The following is a 22,093-nucleotide window of genomic DNA, read 5'->3' as shown; positions in this document are numbered from 1 at the left end:
ACTGAGTCAGACTAGCATCTTCCTAACTGGCAGTAAACATACCTTATATGGTGCTTTTTCTCAGTCACTGATTTTAACATTTCACCCAAGTGTTTCTTTTAAGGATTGCAGAACTTATTAAAAGGTTTACACTTTTGCTATTCAAATAAAACATCTTTTTTTTTATTTGTTTTTTTGGTGGGGGGATGGAGCGGAGCGGAAGGGAAATATGGAATTTGAGTGATAATTTATTTACTGAGTCAGACTAGCATCTGTCCTAACTGGCAGCATGGGGGATGATGTGACAGTGCTGGCAATAATGCTACTGGGAGATAAGCTAGGGAGCAGAAGGGATGTTGGAAGGTAGAGCAATTGAGCAGCTGCATCAAGGCAATACTGTCTGCAAGTAGAGGACTGTGAAATAATAAGAACTGGGAGAGAGAAGGTCTGGACAAGTGAGAATAAGAGATTTGCAAAAGTGCTTATTAGCAAGGAATGAGAACTGTTCAGTTACAAGTCAAGACCCAAGAGGATCTTGGAGGGATCCAACAACTAATCCAGAAAATTTGAGGGGTTTCAATTTCTATTTAGCTTGTTAAGGTTTTGTATCCTAATAACTGAGGTCCCCTTCTCCAGAGGGGTTCCTCAGTGCAAGACGATACCATGATGTCATCTGGAAGGAGGGTCCCAACTATGGGGTTGTTTCCCTAGACCACATTAGACCAGCTTGGCTTAACAGTAAAATCTTCGGTGAGCTTAAACACAAAAAGAAAGTGTACGGGAAGTGGAAACTTGGACAGATGACTAGGGAGGAGTATAAAAATATTGCTTGAGCATGCAGGGGTGTAATCAGGAAGGCCAAAACACAACTGGCGTTGCAGCTAGCAAGGGATGTGAAGGGTAACAAGAAGGGTTTCTACAGGTATGTTAGCTAGAAGAAAAAGGTCAGGAAAAGTGCGGGACCCTTAATGAGTGGGGGAGGCAACCAATGACAGATGATGTGGAAAAAGCTGACGTACTCAATGCTTTTTTTGGCTTGGTCTTCACAGACAAGTTCAGCTCCCACACTGCTGTCCTGGACAAGAGAGTATGGGGAGGAGGTGAGCAGCCCTCAGTGGTGAAAGAACAGGTTAAGGACTATTTAGAAAAGCTGGGTGTACCCACGTCCGTGGGTCCAGATCTAATGCATCAGAGGATGCTGAGGGAATTAGCTGATGTGATTGCAGAGCCATTGACCATTATCTTTGAAAACTCGTGGTGATCAGGGGAGGTTCCGGGCAATTGGAAAAAGGCAAATATAGTGCCCATCTTTAAATAAGGGAAGAAGGAGAACCCGGAATCTACAGACTGGTCAGCCTCACCTCAGTCCCTGGAAAAATGATGGAGCAGGTCCTCAAGGAAACCATTTTGAAGCACTTGGAGGAGAGGAAGATGATCAGGAACAGTCAACATGGATTCACCAAGGGCAAGTCATGCCCAACCACCCTGATTGCCTTCTATGATGATATAACTGGCTCTGTGGATATGAGGAAAGTGGTGGATGTGATGTATCTTGATTTTACCAAAGTTTTTGATATGGTCTCCCACAGTATTTTTGCCAGCAAGATGAATGGACTATAAGGTGGATAGAAAGCTGGCTAGATTGTTGGACTCAACGGGCAGTGGTCAATGGCTTGATGTCTAGTTGGCAGCCAGTATCAAGCTGAGTACTCAAGGGGTCAGTTCTGGGGTCAGTTTTGTTCAACATCTTTATTAATGATCTGGATGATGGGATGGATTGCACCCTCAGCAAGTTTGCAGATGACACTAAGCTGGCGGGGAGAGGTAAATATGCTGGAGAGTAGGGATTGTCCAGAGTGTCCTAGACAAATTGTAGGATTGGGCCAAAAGAAATCTGATGAGGTTCAACAAGGACAAATGAAAGGGGGGTTCCAAAGAGGATGGAGCTTGGCTGTTCTCAGTGGTGATAGATGCCATAACAAGAAGCAATAGTCTCAAGTTGCAGTGCGGGAGTTCTAGGTTGGATATTGGGAAACACTATTTCACTAGGTGGGTGGTGAAGCACTGGAATGGGTTATCTACGGAGGTGGTGGAATCTCCATCCTTAGAGGTTTTAAGGCCCAGCTTGACAAAGCCCTGGCTGGGATGATTTAGTTGGGGTTGGTCCTGCTTTGAGCAAGGGGTTGAACTAGATGACCTCCTGAGGTCTCTTCCAATCCTTATCTTCTATGATTCTGTGATTCTAAGGTACCATAGTTTGATGTTAGTTCTGTTTATTTGGGCAAGTTAATTTTAAGGGTTAGTGTTTGTCTGTTAGATCTCATGTAAACAAATCACTACAGCCCTGATGCTCCAGAAACACATGCTTAAGTTACATGCATGCTTCACTTTATGCATAGGAATAATAACAGTGACTTCATTGTGACTACTGGCACACATATAGTCAAGTATGTATGTAAGTGTTTGCAGGATCAGACCTTACAAATATATTGTTAAAAATGTGCAGCTGTTAGAGAATCCATGTTGAAAGGAAGGAAGAGGAGGCCAGGCAGCATCATGGAGAATGCATGGACATTGCATAAGGGACTTATGGTCAGCAGGGTTTATCCATGGGTCCTCAGGCCCAGTGTAATTAGCAGGCTTACTTTCTTCGTGCGGCTTCATACATGCTGAGTGGAGAACTGAGATCTGTTTAAACTCTTGATTTTTTTAAAGGATATTCCCTTCCAGGGATTTCTCTGGAGAAGGGGAGAATATAGTCTTAAGTAATATCCTTGGTTCTGAAGGTTTAAATCAGACCTTTAAAGTTAGTTTAAGTTTTTGGTAGATTAAGTGCATTATTCATTTATTATAGGTAAATTAAATTATATCTTCAGGGTTATTTTTGATGGGTAAATTTGCTTTTTCTTACATAGAGAGAGACAGTCACAAAATTGGAAGTATTTTATGACACATGAAAGCACACTTTATTTCTAGATATTGAAAGAATGAATGATGTAGTATTTCCTTTGTGTAATAAAGGCAGGCTGCCTTTGTACTAAACTATCTTCTGTATGAATTACAGCAGGCAGAGGCAGGGTGTTTACTAGACAGAAGGCAACATGTTGAAAGAAATTCAGAGCTTCTGTTTTGTGTTTGTTTATTAAACTGTCACCCTCTCATGCATGTGCACAATAGACTAAAGGGGAGAAACATTTAGTGAAAGGAATCTGTTCATTCAGGAAGAATTAATGGTTGTATACCGGATTATAATATATGTTTATGATATCACCACATGTATACAAACACAAGAGAAATATCTCTAAAATGCTTTTAAAAATCTTGGAGGTGTGACGATTCAAGCTAAACTTTGCTGATTCTCATAAGAACATAAGAACGGCCATACTGGGTCAGACCAAAGGTCCATCTAGCCCAGTATCCTGTCTTTCAACAGCGGCCAATGTCAGGTGCCCCAGAGGGAATGAACAGAACAGATAATCATCAAGTGATCTATCCCCTGTCGTGCATTCCCAGCTTCTGGGAATTTGAAGCAGCTTCTTAAATTGTTTGACTCTACATTATTGCAGCTCTCAAAACACTCTACGCCCATTTCCAATCAACTCAAGTTAGATTTAGAGATGTTGAAAAGTTAGTGAGGGTCAAGGAGAATGGAAATAAAACTGCTTTTGACACTGCACCTTCATCACTCAGAAAAATGAGATTGTAATTTAATCTCTCACTAATTCTAGATCCCAGAATATTTTCCTGTTATTTTTGGTTTCATGGCTCTATTAAGCATGATTGCATTAGCATTGTCTGAGATTGGGAAGAAATATGGCATAAAAAGTAAATTTGGAGAAAAAAAATCTAATCTGCTACTATATATGTGCATAAAGTATTTTTTCATTGGCTGTGGAAAATAGTAGTGATAGTATCTTATTGTGGACAGTTTTTTCTGTAGCACAAGCAAGGGAAAACAATATGGTAGACTGTATGACAAGAACTGGTAGAAGAGGGTGTGTTTTAACCCTACCCTAAAGAATAAAATATTTCCACAAGGATTTTATTACTGCAAATTAAACACACAGTTATGTGTTGTGACTGCCTAAAAACTACTGGATGATTGCTTTAAAGATTTACGGAGAAAATTATGCTCTTATATTACCAAATCTGCCCCCCCCCCCAGTATATGATGTGGAATAAAGGCTTGTGTAGCTTTATACATACACTTGCAATAGTAGGTCTGTAGATGTCTCAGTCTATGGTAGAACTCCCATTGTCAAGAGCTATGAAATTGAAGATTAGAGACAGCATGTAGATCCCTGCCCAACAAAGTACGTAAGCATGTGTACAGTGTTAAGCATGTGAGTAGTCCCACAGATGTAAGTGGGACTATCCATGTGCTTAGCATTATGACCATGTGTAAGTGCTTTGCTGGGTTTTCTTTAGTTAAACAGGCTTTTTCATTTTATATTTTCCATGAAGCAAGACTTTGAGCTTGTTCAATATATTTTTCTGTAACTAGGAGTAAAAGGAAATTCCATTGCCACCATTTTTCGGTTTTGCTCAGGTTCTGATTGCTCTGACAAATGCTGATAATAATTACATGGGAGGCAGTGGGCAAAAGCTGTACCACTGCATGCTTTTTCATAGCAGAAGTTAGCCAGTGCTTTCCATTATTCTAAAAACATAGTCCAGATTTGTGATCATTTGGGAGCCATCTCTGTAGTTTTCCTTTCTTCAGATCAATCCTTTTCTTTCTACTGGAGATTGGAAAGCTTTTTTCTATAACAATTGCAGTTTTGTATCCCTCTGTGATAGTGTTGCAATCAACTACATGGAATTGCATTACTTTTGTTTGCAGTTTTTTCTCTTAATTTGTCAAAAGTGGCTTTTGAAAGACATTGCCTTAACCAAGTAGAAGACCATTTTTGTTTTCAGAAAATGTTGTGGTTTTAGCAATGAAATATAGTTTCATAGCAATGAGGCTTCTTGTACTCTGTGTACTATCATATGTTCAATCAGCCACTGTAAGGTCAGTTTCCTTTAATCACTGGCAAGTCCCACTATTACTTTTTGCCATATATACATATATATATATGCATTTTTTAATTTGCTTTGTCTTTGTTCTAATGATATTTTGCATTATGCATTTACTGGTGATAGCTTGAGAATTCTAGCGGACTTTTATTCATGAATAGAATTTAATCACATACATTTTATTTACTCTTTGCACACTGTTTTATAGAGCTAGAGAATAAGAAGTCACTCAATGAAGTTAATGCCAGAAAAATTTCAACCATATAAAAACACTTCTTCACATAGCATTTAGTCAGTCTGTGGAATATGCACAAGGTTTTAGTGTCAGATGTTGCAAGTGGGTAATTTTAAAATAAAAATAACTTTGTAGTCATGCAAGCTAAGATAAGAGTAATCGATTTTATTGCTTCAGGGCACCTTCTGGTTGCAGGAATCAGCTGGTCAGATGCATTGTGGGATTTTTGTCTTCCTTTGAGGCATTGAACAATGCCAGAGGAAGGCCACTGGACTTGATATGGCAAAATCCATTTCCTGTATCCTTCTGCAGAAAGCATAAGAGCAACAGAAATATTGATAATTAAACTAGATTAATTTAGACTTAATGTTCCTCATTTCAGGAGTAGCCTTATTTTGTTTGTCAATAAATTGCCATGAACGCCTATAGCACTATAAGTAATAATTATTAATGACAGCGTCAAACAATGCATTCAGACTTCTCTTGAGTAAACAGAAGTGACTTTGTTTTAGAGAGATTTCTTTGTATTGCTTCCAAAAAAATACATTTCAATCTTTAGTGATGGTGGCTGTTATTAATTTCTTTTATTGAAACCATTGCCATTGCAGCGGAGTGCCTCACAAATATTAGTAGACTAAGGCTCACAGCCTCCCTGTGTGGTAGGAAAGTATAATTGCTGAATAATAATGCCCCATTTTACTGATGGGTAAACATAGGTTTCCCTACTGTCAATCTTTTGTGTTACCCCCAGTTTCATCCTCTCTCGGGATGCAGGCTGGTTGTCAAAGATGCTTTCTTTATAGCATTTGCAGCAGAGCAATATGTTCTGCGTACTAGAGGATATACTTAAATATTTCATTGATGATACTAATAATATTTGCACATGGTGAGTAAAGGATAGGTTTCTGGAAGGGAACGAGGGCTTTGAAATTGGGCATATATTCATATATAGTGTATTATTTTATAAAGCAATTTTCTTTTAACTAGAACAGTTTCAGTCATACTTTAACAGGGCACTGAACAACATTAAAAAGCCGAACTTTTAGAACCCCTTCTTAAAGGGAAAGCAGGCTGTGCAGTGTGGGGGAAAGGGAGGGGAAGCAACTGGGAGGAAGGAGCAGGGAATGCTAATTATTGTTATTATTATTATTATTATTATTATTTATTATTTATTTGTATTACCATAGTGATTTGGAGCCCTAGTTTTGGTCAGGACCTCATTGTGCTAGGTGCTGTACAAACACAGAACAAAATGACAACCCTTGCCCCAAAGAGATTATAATCTAAGTATAAAACAAGAGATGGATATAAGATGACAGGGAATTACAAGGAAGCAATGAGACTATACTGGTCAACATGGTAGGCTGTGATCTCAGCACATCTTTAGCCTAGCCGTTGTCAAGTTTTTTTTGTTGGCATAATGGGAAAGGAAAGTTTTAAGCAGGGATTTGAAGGACGATAATCCGTTAGTTTTGCAGGTGTTTATGGGGAAAGCCTCCCACGCATAAGAGGCAGCATTGGAGAAAACAAAGGTGCTTGTTTTGGGGGCAAAAATTGGGGATTGGACCTGCTTTGAGCAGGGGGTTGGACAAGATGACCTCCTGAGGTCCCTTCTAACCCTGATAATCTATGATTCTATGAAAACTTAACAAGTGGGCAATGCAGGCTGGCATCATGGGCCGATTGCAGGTGGGAGTCAACCTTTCAATACTGAATGAGAGCTGTTAGGTGGGGTGAGACCTTGACAGTGAAGACAAGTATCTTAGAATATGGCAGAGAAGAGGGAGGCAGTGGAGGGATACAACAAGAGACATGACATCGTCAAAGCGACGGGGTAGGACACTGGTCTTTGCAGATCATGACCAGAGCTTTGGCTCCACCCCCACTTCCGCCCCCTTTTTAAAATGTAAAAATGTTAAAAACCTTATTCTTAGTCAGAGTCATCTGAGAGACCAGAAAATCATGTCTTGGGAAACAGAGGTGTGTTTTCCCATCCACTGACTCATTCTTTTATTGATAAAGATCATTTACAATTTGTGAGTGTATAACTTAAACATATATTTAGGTGCCCTTTTAATCAGTGTGTTGGGTGTATTTTTATCTAATCCAGGGCTTTTGTGTAATAACTGGAGTTATATTTTGGCTGCATGTGACAATTATCTAAACTAAAATATATGTGAGCTGTTTACTAGCATTTAAGCAGTGTTTGCCCAAATGTATGCCAGAGTTCTCATATGAAATGCAGCTACTAGGAAGTAGAGTTTTAACCTTATATCAACAGAACACAGTATTCATCGATGTAGTAATATCAGCCCAACAGAAAGAACTTGGGTATTATATGTGTTGTATTGAAAAACTGCATCAACAAGACTTTTCAGTCTTGTCTTGGATAATGCCATTTCTGATATCTTAAAACCAGCTACTGCCTTAACATCTTCTATAGTTGGTACCACATTCCAAAGTGAGGTTTACTTTACTGGTACTGCAGATATTCAAATATGAAGATAAGGAAAATAATTTTCAAATCCTGCTCAGCTTCTGTATTTACTAGTTTGAAACTACAATAACAGTGGCTTTAATGCACTGGATTCCTGAAAGATAACTATTTAAAAAAAGAAGCAAAGCTGTGTAACATAATCCCATTTCCCATCCTTGAAAAAATGAAATATAACCATGTAGTGGTTTGTGCTTACAGTGTACAGAATAAATATGCTAGTTAGAGCAAGATTAGGTAGAAAATAAGACAAGAAAACTTTGAAGTGTTGAAATCATAATGTGGTATTAAAATATAGATAATTCTCGGGAAAGTTCTGAATTTGTGTCAACTATGCAGTTTCTGGTCATATAATGTAGACCTATCCTAAACACACAATTTCAGAAAAAAAAATTTAGTCAGTAGTTTGCTGATCCATGTGATTTATTCTGCCTTTTCTTTTACTGTGGCAATTTGGAAGCTGTGCATTCCCAAGTACTGTCCAAGTCACTCACTGTGCACTGAGAAACTCAGGAATATAATTTCATGAAACTCAGAAAAGTCATGAACTGGAACCATTTAGAGCATATTACACAAAATCCTTGGGTAAATATGAAGTAAGGCATTCATCATGATGTAACAACCACCATTGTAGAGTTAAGATTGCCACTGAATTTCCACAATAAAACTGATTGAGCCCCCTCCTTCCTCCCCACCCACCCGGTCACCTAAAATCCACAAACAAAGAAATACTAGCCTGAAAATTGGATTATATCTGAAGCTAAGTTAAGCCGGAGGCCCCTGAAATAAGACACCTTAAATAGAGGTGTACACCAGAGTCCAAAAAAAGAAAAGGAGGACTTGTGGCACCTTAGAGACTTACGTATTTATTTGAGTATAAGCTTTCGTGAGCTACAGCTCACTTCATCGGATGCATTCAGTGGAAAATACAGTGGGGAGATTTATATACACAGAGAACATGAAACAATGGGTGTTACCATACACACTGTAAGGAGAGTGATCAGGTAAGGTGAGCTATTACCAGCAGGAGAGCGGGGGTGGGACCTTTTGTAATGATAATCAAGGTGGGCTACATGGCTGCTACTCTGAAACCAGAGTCCAAAACATTCTCAAATTTTATTTGCCACCTTACAGAAGAAGGCGGGAGGAAGTGGGCAGAGACAGACAAAAACGTAGATAGATGGAAGTAGATAAATCTAATGTACTGGATTCAGTTCATCAAGATCTAATAGATATGACCAAAGATTAGAATGGACTAAACTTTAAGGGCTACACAATACAGATAAGGATCTACTAGTAAGATTTTAAATAGTAACATCAGACTGGATTGTAATTTTGGATGAGTTTAAAATAGCACAAATTAGCGCTGAACAGCTAAGCTTTCATTTAATAAAAGGAGGGGGGAAATGTAGCCTTTAGCCATATAGCAAAAATCCTTAAAATGTAAATTGAAGTTAATCAGTTAATCTCTCTAAAAATTAAGACACTCAAAAAGACCTATTTAATAGAAAGTTTTTTCTAATACTTTTTGGCAGATTTTAGTTTCAGAACAGAAAGTAGAAGACATTTAAAATTAATTTTATTGCATTCATCCATTTGACAGGGACCATTTCACTTAAGTGAAAAGTCAGTTAAGACTGATTTTATGGTATTGCATTCCAAACTCTAATTTATTTTTAGAAGCAAAGTTGTGTGTAAAACAATTCTATTCTCTATCCTTGAGAAGCTGAAATTTAAGGACTAGTGTGATTGCCTTTTACACTGCCTCCTTTCTCTGCTTTGAGATTCCTCATGCCCTTTTTGAGTCCCCCCACTAGCCCCAAGAACCTCAGGACCTCCTAGTGTGCTCACTTCCTATGGAACTTAGGTAGACTGTAGGAAGTGGGTTAGTGTGATGGCAAATCATGGAGCTTGGAGGGGAAGGACATTCGTGAAGGTGGCTATAGGTAATTCCAGTTGGGTGGGGAAAGTGGTGGAGGAGGGAGAGCAATGGGAATCGGAGCATGTGGAGATAGTGGAAAAGAAGAGCATATGGTGGTGGCATAAGGTGGTGGTAGAGTGGGGTAATGCTCCCCTTTTGCAGGTCCTTTGGTGAATGCCTATGATCTTGGAAAGTTCAGCAGCACCCCACTGCCCTGCTGTGAGCCTGAGTGTGATTGTTGAACCAAGCCTCATTAGGCTTAGAAACAACAACCACCTTTAATGATTCAGACCCTTATTAGGCATGGCAGACCCTGACAAACTTAAATAGCATTGTCAGATCCCTGACAAGCCTAAACAGGATCATTGGGAGACAGCCTATTCTACTTATGTTCATCGGCAGGCCAGTGATGTCATTTTATTTTGGGAGCTTAGAATCTTCCTTAAGACTTTCAGGGAGACAGGAGGGTTTGGTTGAGCACTGGAAATCCTGGGCTTTCAGGAATGTGGGTCTGGGGAGGGACCCCCATCAATTTCCATGCGGGGCAGCACAATGAGCCCCTTCAGGATAGTCTGTGGCTCGTACACTTACTCACATGGAGCTGTATTTCTCTGCACATCCTATTAGGGGACTGCATGTGAAGAAGGAGGAGAGTCACAGGAGGGGCATGAGCAACACCTCTGATTGGCTGTTCCCCATAATCCTCTTGCTCTCCCCTTTCAGTAGGCCATATAAGGCTGCTACAAAGTGTGCACCATCGAAAATCTGCAGGAGAGAGGCTTCACTCCTGCATATCATGGAAGAATAGAACTTTGTGTCTGCAGATCTTATGAAAGAGGCATTTGTTAAATAGCCTGCTCCCACCTCTGCATAACGTTTCCTATTCCCCTCGGCCCTAGATTAGAAATATTTTTGAAAAATTAGAAAGCACCCAGACAAAAACTTTTGCTTTTGAGTTGAGGTTTCAAGTGATTTTAAGCATATACTATCTCATGAGCATTGCGTTAAAAACAACCATTAGTTGTGTGTTTGTACAGCTCCTAGCACAATGGAGTCCTGGTTCATGACTAGGATTTCTAGGCACTCTGGTAATACAAATAATTAATCCTATTAATACTGATAGAAACTAGGAATTTAAAAATAAAGCTTTCACTACTTAAACAAGATGACTCTCACTCAACCAGCCACAACTTTAACTGCACCATTGGACTTAGAGCAACGTAGTAGTAGCCTAAAGAGGAAAATGTTATATAGGAGTTTTTAAAGTTAATCTTATAAAAATATGCCCAATGCAACCATATGTAAGTGAAAGTTTGAGGAAACAAGGCAATGAATGGAGGCCAATGACTATATGATTTATAATGGTACCATAGGAATCTCCTTAATGAATGTCTTTTCAAGATTTTTTGTTAATTTAGTTCTTAAAGGAGTTCAGTGCAAGTGTGGTGTAAAAAGCATTAATGCTATCATTTCTTGGCTAATTTATGTGTGTGTGTGTGTGTGTGTGAGTGAGCATGCACGCACACACTCGTGGTATGGAAATGGATGGAAGAATGAATGAGACCTCCAAATATTATGCCTTTTTGCTTTAGTGGTGTTACTTGTGCATTTGTATTGTGTTAGCTTTTGCAGCTCAGCTCACTTGTGTTGTATCTGCTGGACTAGAGTAAAGTTGTGGTCGCTCTTTGGGTGAGAGTCCATACCTTGTTTGAGAAGTGTAAATTTAATTTTTAATTTCCTTTCTAATTTTTCTTTTTTAATTCAGAAATTCATGAAAGCTAATGAATTTACACTTAAATCACAGATATATACCTTAATACCATTTTGTCAAAATTGTGAGTGGAGAATGTACTATTGTTTGTAATGTGGTTACCGGCTCACTGGGCACCTCCTATGTACTACATACCTATGCACTGAACTGGAATCTTTTTTAAAAAATGGGGAGTGTATCTGCTGGAATGAAATCCTGATCTATTAAAATCAATGGCAATTTTGACTTCTCTGGGACCAGGTTTTCACCTGTGGGTCTTAATCCATCACATTGTTGTGCAGTTGGTGGACAGGAGGGAGGGTAAGGTTTGTTTTGCTCTATTACAAACATGAGTGGAAGCTACTTGTAGTCAGAGACTTGTTTAAAATCTTAATGAGCTGAAATAAATCTTAAAAGCTTTGCATGGCCTCGCCCTTACGCCCAACCTGGAGTTGCAGCTTGCAAGAGATGTTAAGAGTAACAAGAAGGGTTTCTTCAGGTATGTTGGCAACAAGAAGAAAGTCAAGGAAAGTGTGGGCCCCTTACTGAATGAGGGAGGCAACCTAGTGACAGAGGATGTGGAAAAAGCTAATGTACTCAATGCTTTTTTTGCCTCTGTCTTCACCAACAAGGTCAGCTCCCAGACTACTGCACTGGGCAGCACAGCATGGGGAGGAGGTGACCAGCCCTCTGTGGAGAAAGAAGTTGTTCAGGACTATTTAGAAAAGCAGGAGGAGCACAAGTCCATGGGGCCGGATGCGCTGCATCCGAGAGTGCTAAAGGAGCTGGCGGATGTGATTGCAGAGCCATTGGCCATTATCTTTGAAAACTCATGGCGATCCGGGGAAGTCCCGGACGACTGGAAAAAGGCTAATGTAGTGCCCATCTTTAAAAAAGGGAAGAAGGAGGATCCTGGGAACTACAGGCCAGTCAGCCTCACCTCAGTCCCTGGAAAAATCATGGAGCAAGTCCTCAAGGAATCAATTCTGAAGCACTTAGAGGAGAGGAAAGTGATCAGGAACAGTCAGCATGGATTCACCAAGAGCAAGTCATGCCTGACTAATCTAATTGCCTTCTATGATGAGATAACTGGCTCTGTGGATGAGGGGAAAGCAGTGGACGTGTTGTTCCTTGACTTTAGCAAAGCTTTTGACACGGTCTCCCACAGTATTCTTGCCAGCAAGTTAAAGAAGTATGGGTTGGATGAATGGACTATAAGGTGGATAGAAAGCTGGCTAGATTGTCGGGCTCAACGGGTAGTGATCAATGGCTCCATGTCTAGTTGGCAGCCGGTATCAAGTGGAGTGCCCCAAGGGTCGGTCCTTGGGCCGGTTTTGTTCAATATCTTCATAAATGATCTGGAGGATGGTGTGGATTGCACTCTCAGCAAGTTTGCAGATGACACTAAACTGGGAGGAGAGGTATATACGCTGGAGGGTAGGGATAGGATACAGAGGGCCCTAGACAAATTAGAGGATTGGGCCAAAAGAAATCTGATGAGGTTCAACAAGGACAAGTGCAGAGTCCTGCACTTAGGACGGAAGAATCCCATGCACCGCTACAAACTAGGGACCGAATGGCTTGGCAGCAGTTCTGCAGAAAAGGACCTAGGGGTTACAGTGGATGAGAAGCTGGATATGAGTCAACAGTGAGCCTTTGTTGCCAAGAAGGCCAATGGCATTTTGGGATGTATACGTAGGGGCATTGCCAGCAGATCGAGGGACGTGATCGTTCCCCTCTATTCGACATTGGTGAGGCCTCATCTGGAGTACTGTGTCCAGTTTTGGGCCTCACAGTACAAGAAGGATGTGGAAAAATTGGAAAGAGTCCAGCGGAGGGTAACAAAAATGATTAGGGGACTGGAACACATGACTTATGAGGAGAGGCTGAGGGAACTGGAGATGTTTAGTCTGTGGAAGAGAAGAATGAGGGGGGATTTGATAGCTGCTTTCAGCTATCTGAAAGGGGGTTCCAAAGAGGATGGCTCTAGACTGTTCTCAGTGGTAGCAGATGACAGAACGAGGAGTAATGGTCTCAAGTTGCAGTGGGGGAGGTTTAGGTTGGATATTCGGAAAAACTTTTTCACTCAGAGGGTGGTGAAACACTGGAATGCGTTACCTAGGGAGGTGGTGGAATCTCCTTCCTTAGATATTTTTAAGGTCAGGCTTGACAAAGCCCTGGCTGGGATGATTTAGTTGGGGATTGGTCCTGCTTTGAGGGGGTTGGACTAGATGACCTCCTGAGGTCCCTTCCAACCCTGATATTCTATGATATTCTATGATTCAAAAGCACAGGTTGAAAGGGGTGTGAGAATGGGTGCATCTGAGGAGATATGGGTTTAAGCGCAACCCTTCACATCAAAATGAGGCACGTATCTACGTGCCCCACCTGTTTGGTCTTACTCCTGTTTCTGAGTAGAAGTAACTTGATGGCTGTGCAGCCGTGCTCTCTTTAATGCAGGTGTGGATTTCCTTAGATCCCTGTTGTGCTCATCATGCTTCATCTTGTCCTTATAGGCACAACTGTGTGCCCGTACTGTGCAGAATCTAGAATTGACAAGTGGGGAGCCTAATTTATGGCAATGTTTGAGCTTATTCTGTAATTGTTTAAACAAAGTGGCAATGTGGTTTTTGCACATACTTAGTTATGGGGTTGTAACATTCTCATTCTGAGCCCAGGCCTTTTTTTGTTTAATTGCTGTTGAATAGTTAATACATAGATCTCTGTCACCATCTTACCATAGAGCTACTCAAAGAAATATGATCTGAGAAAAAATGTAGCCTCTGTAATAAAACCCTGAAACAAACTTCCAGTGAGTAAATATAAACATTAAGATCAGATACAAGTTTTTAAATGATCCCATCTGCAAACGATTTTCCCATTTAATGTTTATGGTCAACAGAATTTCATCAAAGAAAATGTGACTCTGCTTACTCACTTTCCTGTCAGTTTCAGGAAAATCTCAGACTAAAGCAAATTTGCACTCTGATGGAATCCTACAAAACTATAATGATATTGAAATTTATGATACCTGTATAATGGGATAGTGTTATTTTCCTTAGTGTCTAAATCAACCAGTATCATTTGTTTCCTACTAGTAAACCCTACAAGTTACCATCAAAATCCAGGGTTCTTTAAACTTTCCACTCCTCAGATCAAATCACAAGAGAGAGATCTTTCCTGGGACATCCCTGCTCCCAACGCCCCTGCTCCCAGCCAACCTATTGCTTGGTTCTCAAAACATTTAATTCTACGGACCACCACAAAGAATTCCGCAGGTCTCTTGTGGTCCATAGATCCCACTTTTAGAATCACTGATCTAATGGATAAATCTCATAGTCTTTATGCAGGTAATACTCCCATTGAAGTGAATGGATATATGCTCATTTAAGGATAGGAGTGCCTTGCCCTATTTAAAAATAACACATAGCACTTTTTGTTGGTATACATCAAAGTGCTTTTCAGTGGAAGTTAAAGTTCATTAGAACTGGGAAAAATGAGATGTGGAGTGGTGAAGTGACTTGCTCAGGGTCACACGGGAGGTGAGTGGCAGAGCCACTTTATTGTAAGGAATTTCTCCTTCTCACAAGAGATTTTCCATCTGAACAGCTAGAAATAGAGTTATCAATCTCTCTAATTTAAATGTTTAAGTATATTTTCATATAAAATGATTGGTGTGATTTTGACCAACATTTAGGTATTATATATGTCAGGTATCAGGGTTACAGGAGAGAATGAATGCCCTCCTAACTAGCCAAACAAACATATTTTCTTCACTAATAGAAAGTCAAGACTAGATTTTAAAGAGCATGATGATTTGGTATGAACAGATGTATTTATTCAGCTGAAACAAAAATATTTTTTTTCGTTTCAGTGCTTACCATTAGGTGTTCATTTAGTGTGCTAGTTCACACCATTGTGCTGAGTTTCTGTTGCTTGAAACAAATGAGATTCTCACCTCTGACCTGTATCAGTAACATGTTCTAAATGTAGCTAGATTCCAAAGATTAACATACAAGATACATGAGCAAGTTCTTGCTGACCTATACAGTACTTGCATTGTAATAGGTCATATTTCAACTCCTGTGTTTTTGATAAATAGCTTGGCTCTAAAAGCTCTGTCCAAGGTTCTGAAATCTCTTATGATATATGAGCATGTCTAGCTGATAAATTCTGATGCCAGCCTGTGTGTGATAGTGATTCATCAGGTTTGTAAAATTTGTGTTCAGCAAAACGTATTGAATTTATAAAGATCCAAATTTGGGATATTTTAAAATTAGTACTGGCGTGTTCTCCTTTCTAGTTTTAAACATCTTTCTGAAAATAACTTGCACATGCTCACAAACAACTAGGATTTAATCAGAAAGTGTCAACTTTAACTTGAAAGTAAGTTATTCATTTGTAATATATCAAATGAGATGATTTTCTGTATTAGGAATGCTTACAGACCAATGGCATTATGCAGCAGGCCATGAATAAGTGGAAATGTTAAATGTCTGTTTGCTAGTGGACACACACAAAAATGAACAAGAAAGCACTGGAGAATTTCAAAGTTAGGGTTCTGACCTACACAAATGCTGCCAATAATTCCAGAGAAATGTTTATTTCAGGTGAATTCAGAAGATAAAATCTATTTGATTACAATACTTTAAAAATATTAAAGCATAGTAAAAACCAAAATGCCTTTTGTCCTATTTTTTGTTTCATATGCAAGAGACTTACATGTTATTTTAATAATTTTTAATTCCCTAAATGTACTGTTTTCATTCCCTAAATGGAAACTCCATTTTTCCTTCTGGCTTAGTTCTCTGTATTTGTATACACAACCACTAACTGGAATATGGTATCAATTTTGCTGCTAGGTTCTTCATCTGTCTCTACCACCTGGAGGTCAACACTCCTTTAGCATGTCATATCTCAGTTTTGGACTACTTTTTCCACTGAATCCAGGAATAGTCAGATTTACTCCATCCATATAACAGAATTAGGATTTAAATTTAGAGTCAGCAACAGTGTCCATTTGCTGTTTCAAGGCCCAGCCTGACTCCTAATGAATACAAGGGGAATTTTGCCATGAAGGCCATTGTGAGTGGGATCAAGCATTCATTTTATTTCAGTGTACATCATTCAGCTATTTGCATGTCACATCTTCAAAGCTGGAGAGTTTAATAAACCTTTAATTGGTGATGGTTGCTGTTGTATCAGAACAGAATTGTGCAGACCCATAGAGAGATCCTAAATGTCAACAAGATTGCTAAGTTCTGTTACAAATTGTGCGAGTTTTCTGTGTACCAAGAAACGTAAACTTTAGACACTGTTAATAATTAAATTGGCCTTTTTATTGCAGCCAAAGTATTGGATTTACATTATTTGAGTCTAATAATTAAATCCAATCTTCAGGCACCAAGTGAAAAAATAAATCTAATTCGCTGACAGCAGTAGGTCCCTGTATGTTTCTCCTTTGGGTGAAGAGGTGTGTGTGTGTGTTTGTATGTGTTTTAATGACCAACAGGTAAAATATATAGTTATTACTTCTTAACCGTATGGATAACTGCTTTATACAGGTATTTATTATGTTGTTTATTGCTGTTATACAGCCTAAAAAAACAGCAAAAATTTCCTATGCGGTCAAGCCTGCATTTCAACTGGAAAATATATAAAGAGATTTATAGAGAGAGATTTTATAAGACATGAAAATGAATTTGTTTATTGTCAGAGAGGAGCTCCCAGATGGATTTTCTTTTTTTAAGAAACAAACAAGCCAAAAACTCTTTTGCTTTTAATCAAAAATGTATTTTTCCTCATAAAAAATGTTTCACATACTCACTGTGTCTACTCTACAGAATTTGTCCATTTCATTACACCATGTGTCAATTCTAATTTATCTGGTCACTGCAAAAACACGCTGCTAGTGTGTGTAATACAGCACAGGAAGAGGTATTGCTCAGTTCTACTACTCTTACTTAAATAAAAAAAATACAGAAAATGTTCTTGGCTACTTGCACTGTATTCCAGACTGAAAAGTCACATGGAAGTTCTAAAAAAATGGAGTAATTGTATTTGGTTGGCACAATACCCTTAGAAGCCAGTTAGTTAAAAATCTTTTTTATGCTGAATCAGTACATATTCCCATTTGTCAACACCAGCAGCAATGCCCAGACTTCTGATCTCTAAAGAGTAATACTTTTTTTTGCCTTTTTATTTAGCACAATTGCAGTCTTGTGCTTTTCCAACATTGGTGTTTACATTGATGTTTCATGACATATTCGTTGGTACTCCTATCACAGTTGCTTTTACTTCCAGTGCTGTGCTTTTGTCTTTGCCAGTGTCCCAAAGACTGATTAGAGGAGGATAAAATTCATTGAGTGAAAAGGATTGTTTCTTCAGGTAATTCCTTAAATAGCTGTGTCCTGCATCGCAGTTAATTTCTTGTGAGATGCAACTGTAGAGATATACCACACAGATGACTCCCAAAAGAACTCCAAGGCAGGCAAGGAATCCTGTTATGTTGGTCTTTTCATAATCTTTCACTGCAAGGTCCAATCCTTTTGTGGTGACATTGACACATTGTTTTTTATTCTGCTGGTAGATGGTGGGAATGTCTATACAAATTTCATATTCAGTTGATGGATTTAGATGAGTAAGATTATACACCTTTATATCAGATGGAATTCGAACACTCTGTGCAGCCGGAGAGTTCTCGGTCTTCTGAAATGCAGTCCATCTAATGCTGGATTTCAGAATTTTAGAACTTGCTTTCCAAGACACCAGAATAGAATTAGATTGCACTTCTTTTATTTTAATCTTCAAAGATCCATTGCTGTCTTGGGGGAAGGAACCATCCACTTTCATCATAACTGATTTTAAATCTGCTCCAACTAGATTAGTTGCTATGCATGTATATAGTCCACTTTCTTTTTGTGTAACATCACTTATGTCTAATGTTCCTTCAGAATGGACATAGTATTTATCAGTAACCATATTAGGCAAAAGTTTGCGACCTGATGGTGTTATCCAGTATATTTCAGGTTCTGGTTCTGCTGTTGCTCTGCAGTGTAAAGAAACATAGCTGCCAGTTTCTAAATCCAGAGTTGAGGGAAAACTTTCAGGCGCTATCAGTGGGAGGCAGATTTCCATCATTTCCCTAAAGTGTACCTGCCTCACATTCTGGCCTTGAAATTCTGGAGGATCCACACAAAATAATGAATCTGGCTCCATGAATCGAATGTTGGTTTTATTCATGTTAATCCAGCGGATGACACAATCACATCTGATTGGATTGCTGTGTATACTGATTTCTCTGAGGTTAGGCAAAGAGTCTATTGTATTACGGTATAGGGCACTAAGTGCATTACTATTGAGCATGAGTGATTCTAGCTTGGGAAGTTTATAGAAAGCGTTTGGATGGATGTATGATAATCTGGGGTTATTGGTAGCTTCTATTTTTCTTAAGTCTGGCAAATTGTTAACAGCAAGACTATCTATAGAAATTAGTTCAGGCATGTTATTAATTCCCAATTCTTTTAGGTGCAGCATATTGCTAAAATCTCCTCTTCGTATTCTGTTAATGGGATTCTTATTTAGATCCAAAAATTTGAGATTTGTAACCTTTTGAAGAGCAACATGGGGCACTTTAACAAATCTATTGTCATAAAATGAGATGCTTTCTAAATTGTTAAGGCCAACCAATGCATTATCAGGTATTTCAGTGAGATTTATGCCTGCTAAAACCAGGCTGCACAGATTGATAAGAGGCTTAAAGTTCATTTCTTCGATTCTGATGATTGGATTTTCCCCAATCATGAGAATCTCAAGGTTAGGAATAGCTTCAAACCACTTACTGTTGATCATCTGTAGGCTATTTGAATTGAGATGAAGTCTGAGAAGATTATCAAGGCCTATAAAAGCTCCTGATGCAATTGTGGAAAGCAAGTTGTGATTAATGTAGAGTTCTTGTAAATTGTTCAGTCCAGACAGACATTCTTCAGGCAGCTCAGTAAGTTTGTTTTCCTCAAGGTACACCGAAAGAAGCTGTGGCATCTTTCTAAGGTTAATATTGATCACTGAGGATAAATTGTTTTGAGATAAATCAAGACCAGTAAGGTTCACTGGGAAGTCTACTGAGTGTTCAATTTTTGCAATGTTGTTTGTCTGTAGAAGTAGAACCTGTGTGTTAGCAGGCAGTCTCGTTGGGAAATTAACAAGGCCTAAATCATTACAGTCCACTGTTGGAGCTTCCATGTATATGGATCTTGGGGTAAACCAAGGTCTGATCTCACATGTACATGACTGAGGGCAGTCTACCTTTTCATCTACAGCTTGTACAAATGCAGTGATAGCTAGGCCAAGAAGGAAATGAATTTTGAGTGGCATGTCCTTCATCTTAGCTCAAGTCTTCAGAAAAGTAAATGGCCTTTAAGGATACCACAGATGCTGTTTTTAACTTCAGTAAGAGCTAGTCATTTGATAAAACAAATACTTGCATTTGTCAAATGATGAATGCCAAAGAAGCACAAAGACTTTTTTCCTGAAAATAAGTGATAACCTCGTAACCACCTTGTCCAATGATAACAGGCATGCTGTGGAAATGAAGGTCACTGTCTCCTTGATGCCATAAAACTGATAAGATTTGTGATGATGAAGCATGTATAGATGGTCATAGAAGATTAAGCAATTCATTTATTTACTAGTATTAACTTCAGATCCCATGATTGATTAGTGTTGGCAGGAATGACAGGATGACCTAAAATATAAGAAGAGGAAATAATTAGCCATCTCTCTATAATATTAATTATTGCACATAAGAAAATAAAATGGCTGTGGTTTCTAGAGTATTGCAGTGGCATCTATTCAGCATAAATAAAGTTAATATAGTAATATGTCTTGCAGCTTGTCACTAGGGTACTTAGCTCTCCAGCAAGCTGAAGTTCCAAAAAATAAAAAACAAAATATATCACTGAGATTTTTCCACATATTTCAGGCTATTTTAGAATATTTTTCTTTCCTACTGTTATCACTAAAAGCAGACTCTGCTATATTGGCTTTGAAAACTTAACCACTGAGATAAATCTTGCAGACTATGAATGTTTACTCTTTGAACACAGAGTTTATAAATATAAAGAACACAATTTATATGTAATCAAGGAAAAAGGAACAGTTGCATTAATATACACCCAAAATGAGTGCATCCTGAGACATGCCCATGAGATATTTATACAGTAACATACAAAATTGATAATGCCTGTGTTTTATCTTTTCCTAATTGTTTTATAGCTGCTATTCTGGGAACAAGCTTGATTTTTAAAGATATAATTGGAGGGGAAAGTGTACTTTGTAATAAATTGTTTGTCATATTGGAAATTCAATCTAATTACTGCCCGTCTTATTTTTACTTGAAAAATCTTACATTGCATTAGGATATCAAAGGGAAAGTGCCTTTATTGCAGTCAGGAAAAAAAAACACACTTAGCTGATAATGCTTTCAACTCAGAGTCTGAGCTCCACCATTAAGGTGCCAAGTCTCCGCAGTCCTCACTGACTTCAGTGGGTACTGAGGGCTCTCACTGCCTTCTGAGATGTGCTTATCTTGTAGAATTATACTTTAAAATATAGCCTGTCTCCAGATGAATGGTAGCTCTTTCCCTCTTAAAGAAACTTCTTTGAGCACATTCAAAACTATAGTGTGAGAAAGTTTTGATGTTTTTATGCATGAAATGGGACACATACTACTGCATTTATTTTAAAATAGCAGACTGTGTACCAAAGCTCACCATACAGTGTTTGTCTCTGGAATCAACCATACCTTATACATTTATTTTTCACTTTGTCTTTTACTTCTGGTATTAAAATTCACAATGGCATAGTTTACAAACACTAAGATAAGGTCAGTGCTTCATTGATATTGATAAATGCATTTTGAAATGTCACTGGTATGGACAGACGGAAACACTCCACGCTTGGCAAAAGGTTCCTGTCTTCAGAGATGTAAAGCATATAAAATCTGAAATAGCATCTGATTTGGCTGTTTTCCTGCCATTTGTTGGCACCAAGTCCTTATCTATAAAACTGACTTTCAAGTTACAGATAACTAGTATGTGTTCTGCTAGTGATAAAAGCTATCTCAAATTAAAATTGCTGAAGTAAGCAAGAGAGGCATACTGCGGTTTCTCCGTCCTTTCCTTTTTCTGCTTTAGAAGGAATGCCGATTGATCTTGTGTCAAATCCACTTATTTAAGATCTATGTTACTGCCTATATTTTCCTTTTTTAAAAATATTTGCCTTCTCTTTCTTATTTGCATCTTATCCATTCAATACTGTATATAATTTTAGTTGCTTGCATTAACAAATATATGTGATTTGGTTTTTTTGTGGTACAGTGGTGGCTCTTACAAAGTTGTCAGTTTTATTTAAGAACAATAGATAAGGTTGCTTTAGTATCTTCAGCATTCTCTTCAACTTCCTCATGCTTACTCCAGCAAATACCTTGATTACTGTAAATACCATAGTTAAATAACTGCAAGTAATTAATAATTATCTAAGACATTTGGCAAGTTTTTGAGGTCTGCTCTTTGAATACATGTAAAGATTTTTCATCACTTAACTTTACAATATCACTATATTAATAAAATGAACAGAAAATGTGTGAGCTAAACATACAGAAAACAGTCTGCTGCTTTGGAGTTTTATAATACATTT

At 38.5% G+C, this 22,093-nt stretch overlaps 2 protein-coding genes across 5 annotated transcripts in view; one reads left to right on the top strand and one right to left on the bottom strand.

Moving 5' to 3' along the window:
• IMMP2L (inner mitochondrial membrane peptidase subunit 2) overlaps positions 1 to 22,093 on the top strand; it is a 796,496-nt gene that overhangs the window by 399,215 nt on the left and 375,188 nt on the right. The gene's annotated exons all lie outside the window — the stretch shown is intronic.
• LRRN3 (leucine rich repeat neuronal 3) overlaps positions 8,739 to 22,093 on the bottom strand; it is a 58,153-nt gene continuing 44,798 nt past the window's right edge. The window contains exon 2 of the mRNA XM_007070965.3: positions 8,739 to 20,141. Coding sequence (XP_007071027.2) covers positions 17,654 to 19,780 — 2,127 coding nt within the window. The 5' untranslated portion in view covers positions 19,781 to 20,141 and the 3' untranslated portion in view covers positions 8,739 to 17,653. The remainder of the gene's footprint in view (positions 20,142 to 22,093) is intronic.

The sequence above is a fragment of the Chelonia mydas genome, chromosome 1 (genome assembly GCF_015237465.2).
Source record: "Chelonia mydas isolate rCheMyd1 chromosome 1, rCheMyd1.pri.v2, whole genome shotgun sequence".
Classification (NCBI taxonomy): domain Eukaryota; kingdom Metazoa; phylum Chordata; order Testudines; family Cheloniidae; genus Chelonia; species Chelonia mydas.
Note: the sequence above shows the minus strand (reverse complement) of the source record. Positions and strands in the feature narration are given on the sequence as shown.